This window comes from Miscanthus floridulus, chromosome 6 (assembly GCF_019320115.1).
Source record: "Miscanthus floridulus cultivar M001 chromosome 6, ASM1932011v1, whole genome shotgun sequence".
Lineage (NCBI taxonomy): Eukaryota > Viridiplantae > Streptophyta > Magnoliopsida > Poales > Poaceae > Miscanthus > Miscanthus floridulus.
In genome coordinates, this window is record NC_089585.1 from 64,750,128 (window position 1) to 64,755,770 (window position 5,643).

A 5,643-nucleotide genomic window follows, 5' to 3' on the forward strand; every position below is an offset into this window, starting at 1 on the left:
TAGAATTAAGTGACTACTTGTTGCATATGAAGCTTTAACTGCTATTTTAAGTATGTCTTTACTATTCTAAGTTCATGGTACTGTTCCTAGGTGTTAGGCCTTTAACTGAAGATGAGCATCTTTATCTTAGGTTATGCAAGTTAGGTAAGTTGACCTTGTCTTTAAGTTAAGTAGATACATGCTTAAAGTGATTTGAATAGAGCCAACTACTCGGTAAACGAGTGTCCAGTGATACTTTTGTAAACACTCACTGTGATTCATTCATCATGAGCATCATGTCATTCCTTATGCATCCATGATATTTATATTTTGCATCGGCATGCAATAGGTGTACCGGAAGGAGTAACTCTGCTGGAATTCGAGGAACTGAGCGAGCAGCAGCAGCCGACACCGGAGATTCAGGAGGAGCAGCCTGCAGGAGAAGTGCCAGACGAGGTCGCCGTTGAGTGCCCGGACCACCGTCCTTGCAACTTTGTGAAAGGCAAGCCCCAGAGCATATTAAGCCTCCTAATTTCTGAAATGCAGTTATAGTATTATTGTTACATATATATATATTGTTGCATTAAGTTTAGGTGTTGGATGCAAACACTTGCTGCATTGGTTACCCAATTCCTTGTCCAGATATTGTTACCCTAAATCCTATGTAGCTCAGGCTCGAGTAGTGCTTAGCCCTGCTTAAACGCGGTAGAAGTCGGGTGATTTCCTGTCACCTACGAGATATAGGAATATACATGTGGCACGGTTGGCTATATTTGCTATCGTGGAAAAGAACCAGTCTTAATTTGAAATGAAGACCAGACGGAGGCTTGCCGGTTTGCAGTGACTCCGTCTGCGTCGCTTAAGGACTGATTCTTGGAGCCTTTCCTGTTCATGTTGAACGCATGCCTCTCTCTTAGTTGGCCGGGTCTGGAGACCGACCGCGAAGCCGAGTAGCTCAACTCAGGCCGGGAGTCGATAAGTATAAAGTACGCCTCAGAAGGGAGCCGTAGGCGTGAGTCCAAGGGTAGGTGATTTAAAAGTCCTGATCGTCCTGGCAGAAGGGTAATCCCTGAGAGCGCTGGCGCTGATCGAACCCGCGAATTCGGTTCCTGAGTTGTACCAATGGTAACCCACGGCTACCCTTGCAAAGTATGCCAGGGTGAGAGTTAGGAATACCCCCTCAGCTGAGTTGTAATTCGATTCGAATCGCCGTCTCTCCCGGTTAGTGAGAACTTGACGGGCTTATCTCCAATGTAGATACACTTAATAACATAATGGTTCAGAAATGATGATATGATGATGACAGCCTTATTATACCTGCTATGGTTAATATTGTTTGCTCTTAATAAGCGAGTGCTCTAGTATAGGTGCTAATCTAGTGGACAGGTAAATAATGATAAGCTTGATGCTAAGTTTAAATTGGTTACCATAATCTTAAGCTCTTTTCTGCAACTGTGTCAAGCTAGCCCACCTGAAAAGCCTTGCATGATCCTTGGTGTCTTTATTTCTGTTTTTGTCGGGTAAGTCTAGCTGAGTACCTTCTCATACTCAGGGTTTATCTCCCACCTATTGCAGATGACCAGTTCTACTTTGGTTGCTGCAAGTACTGCCTTCTCCCAGCTGGGGATGAAGACTAGACCGTTGGGCGCGGTCTCTACTAGTTCTCGTACCTGATAATGCTTTTGTGGGACATGACTCTGATCTTGGCAATGTATTTGAAAACTATGATGTTTTGTACTAAACTATGTTGCTTCCGCACACTCAAACTTGGTTTGTAATATTTATTTGAACTCTGATGGATGTAATCCGAATGCTACTTATGAAATGTTGTAACGGATGATGTGTTGTGTTGAATCATTACGATCTTGGTTTGTATGTCGAGAGTTAGTTGAAATCCTTCATGATTTCTGGACTACCGGGATTATGGGAGCTTAAGTACAGGAATTTGATCGCTTTGGTGATTGTTTTTGTACTTACATTCTTATGATTTGGTCGGTTCTGTTACACCCCCATGGCTCTAATCAGTGGTGCAGAGCCACATGACCATCTCTCCCTTTGTTTGAGTCTTCCACTTCAAAGTCTCCTGGGTTGCCCCCCTCTTGGCGGGGAGGCATCTTGCCCTCTAGCCGCTGCGTAGGTGGTTGGGGACCAATGGGATTGATGGCCAATGAATTATGGGATGTCTCATGTGAGGCCCAACTGAACTCCACGTCGATTGGGGAGAGACGAGATCCTAACATACAGGTATGTTAAGCCTCGGGTCCAATAGTTCTCGAATGAAGAAGACCCCCCGACCGACCCCTTCAGGATCACCTAGGGGCTCGGGGGCTATGCCTATCGGGCATGCTCGCACGCACCCTCTGGCAAAGAGACCCGACCAAGCCTGACTCGACCGCAGCTTCTGCCTAGGGCTTCCCTGAGCCTTGGGCTCCTGATCTATGGCAACCTTTGGGCCTGGCCCTTGGCTCTTGCCTGGCTAACGATGCTAGCCAAGGCCCCGACACAAGAAGACAAGCCCTAGGCTACCGATGCCTAGGGCCTCCCTAGCGTCGCTCCCAAGGTGTGCCCCTGCCCACTACTCCTTCGATAGGGTCACATCCAGGGTGTGACATAAGAAGACAAAGCTTCCCTTGGCCTCCGAGGCTTAGGGGCTTCTGGGCCCATGTGTTAGTCCTTGGAGCCGACCTCCTTCACCACCAAGAAGACTCCAGAAGGTCTCACCCAGGGGAGGCCGGTCCAAGCTGACACTGTCCGACATGTTGAGTGTTAGAATAGAGCAGCCATATGATGCCCAGGCTTCTTTGACTCCAAGACACCTCAACGGTCCATGGCACACCACTACAAGGCCCTCCTAGACTCTAGCGCACGTAGACCATAGACTAGAACCCTCAAACTGCCTTGTACCCAACCTATCTGGTTATATAAGGGATAAGGTTAGACCTAGAGGGGGGAGGATCCCAATTCGATCACCAGACACTCCATTCCATTCCATCTACCTCTGCTCTGCACCGAGAGCAAGGCAACCCAGAGAGGGGCACTGAGAGCCTCTCCTCCAATGCATCCCGCCATCTCCTTCCTCTCCGATGAGGGGGAGACTCCACCGGCAGCAAGGCAACCTTAGGATTAGTACCGAACTAACCCCCTACCAAACTCTCTTCCTTTACACTCTGTGTCTTACACTAGATTTTGGGTGCTCTTGAGTATAAGGATCATCAGCTGTAGGATGTAGAGACCGAATTGGCTCGAATCAGGATAAACCGTTGCGTCTTCTCTGTGTGATTATTGTGTTCTTGAGTCCACCCGAGCCACCAGAGACCCTATACTCTGACATTGACTCGAACAACATGCTTGCCATGGTTTTGGCCCTATGATAGCTGGCACACCAGGTAGGGGGCAGGGTCAAGTGTGATTCTAGCTCTATGGTGGCTAGAGCCACCCGCCTCATTGCCAGAGCTAGCAGTACTGCCCCAAATGGTTGTGTCTGCTTCCCCTACGAGCTCTCCATCACGACTAGTGCCTTCGCTCTAGGCTAGGTCCTCAACTTTGGGACCTTGACCTATGTCGCTGACTACTACGGTGAGCTTCATCCAATCTATGGGGCTACGCGAAGCCCGCTAGATCCTTTCTGGACCCATCGTAACCCGAGAGCAGTGGGGGCAGCCCCTCACCCCTAGGCATGGCTTTTCTGTGGCACAAGGAAGGCCTTTTCTCCCTCCACTAGCTTGCCAAGGTGGGCGGTACCTGGTCCGCTAGGCATCCATCACTGGTCAGCTAGGGAGATCTATGGTGTTACCAAGGCACCGCTAGCAGGCACTCCCCTTACCCGCAAGAAGCATGCTGGAGGAGAGCTCACCCCTGGCATGACGTAGCTCTGCTCTATGGTTTGTGGGGGAGGACCAACTCTGTCTCCCCCATGACTCCCTAGGTACCTGCTACAGGGTGTCAACATGGTGAGCAGGGCACCGCTGTGATGCCTTCGCTGGTTGAAGGTCCCTATCACCTTTGGTCGCTCGAACTACCCATGACACGTCCCTAGTCTAGGCCATTTCCCACTCATCATCGACCCCATCGTCAGATAGGCACACCTCATGAAGGTGCTGATGGATGGTGGGAGTGGCCTCAACATTATGTATGCCGACACACTGGATCATATGGGGATCTCAAGGAAGGACCTCCGCCCTAGCGGGGCACCCTTCTTCAGGATCATCCCTAGAGCCCAAGCCACTCCTCTTAGAAGCATCCATCTCCCTGTCACGTTCGGGGAGCCCGCTAACTTCCGGAATGAGTACCTCGACTTTGAGGTGGTGGATTTCGCTAGTCCTTACCGTGCTCTATTAGGGCCGCCATGCTACATGAAGTTCATGGCCATCCCGCACTATGGGTGCTTGAAGCTCAAGATTCCCAACCCACGGGGGGTCATCATGGTGGCCACCTCCATGGCCAAGGTGTATCATTGCAAGCAGGAAGGCACGACCCTCTTTGTGGCCAGCATCACCACCATTGACTTCGCCTAGATCCGGTGCTAGCTAGGTGATGAGCCCCTGAACAGCTCGATGGGGAATGCAACAGCGACCTTCTGCCTAGCCAATGACACCAAGAAGTTCCATATCTGCCCCCAAGATCCTGAGAAGAGACTTTGTATCGGTGCTGGAATGTCCCTAGACATAGAAGCAGCCCTCACAGAGTTCCTACGTGACTACATTGACATCTTCATGTGGAAGCCCTCCTACATGCCTGGCATCTCCCGCGAGATTGCTTAGCACCACCTCAACATCAAGGCCAATGCCAAGATAGTGTAGCAGCGCCTCTGCCACTTCAATGAGGAGAAGCACAAGGCAATTGGTGAGGAGCTCGCTAGGCTCCTAGATGCTTGCTTCATCAGAGAGGTCCAGCACCCTGACTGGCTGGCCAACCCTGTCTTGGTTAAGAAGAAGAATGAGAAATGGGGAATGTGCATCAACTACACTAGCCTCAATAGGGCCTGCCCCAAAGACCCATTCCTCCTTCCTCAGATTGACTAGGTCATCAACTCCACCACTAGCTGTGAGGCCCTTTGCTTTCTAGACACATACTCTAGGTACCACTAGATCACAATGGACCCCTCCAATCAGCTAGCCATGTCCTTTTATCACCCCCTTTGGTGCTTTCTGCTACACTTCCATGTTGTTTGGCCTCCAGAACGCTAGAGCCACCTTCCAGCAATGCATGCAGAAATATTTTAGGGAGCAGATCGGCCGCAACCTGGAGGTCTACATTGATGACATCGTCATCAAGTCTCGAGTGGCTACACAACTGATCGGCGACCTAGAGGAAACTTTCTCCAACCTTCATGCCAACCAGATCAAGCTCAACCTAGAGAAGTGCGTGTTCAGGGTCCCTACTAGGAAACTCCTCATCTTCATTGTCTTCGAGCATGGCAATGAGGCCAACCTTGAGAAGATCTCCATGATCATGGACATGGAGCAAGTCAAGAACCTAAAGGGGGCCTAGAGGCTCACCAGATGTCTAGCCACACTCAGCCGCTTCATATCCCACCTTGGGGAATGAGGTATGCCACTGTATAAGCTCCTGAAGAAATCTGATCATTTCGAGTGGACGTAGGAAGCTCAGGAAGTGCTCACAAAGGCTGAAGGACTTCCTCACTACACCACCAGCCCTAACCTC

At 50.1% G+C, this 5,643-nt stretch overlaps 1 protein-coding gene across 1 annotated transcript; it reads left to right on the forward strand.

Annotated features, from left to right (window-relative positions):
• Positions 1-4,067: 4,067 nt before the first annotated feature.
• LOC136460635 (uncharacterized) lies at positions 4,068-4,493 on the forward strand. The gene has a single exon (XM_066460261.1). It carries the CDS (start codon positions 4,068-4,070, stop codon positions 4,491-4,493), a length of 426 nt encoding a protein of 141 aa, XP_066316358.1.
• Positions 4,494-5,643: the final 1,150 nt, after the last annotated feature.

Coding starts and splice junctions, on each gene's coding strand:
- LOC136460635 (XM_066460261.1), top strand. CDS start 4,068: ATGAAGGTGCTGATGGATGGTGGGAGTGGCCTCAACATTATGTATGCC.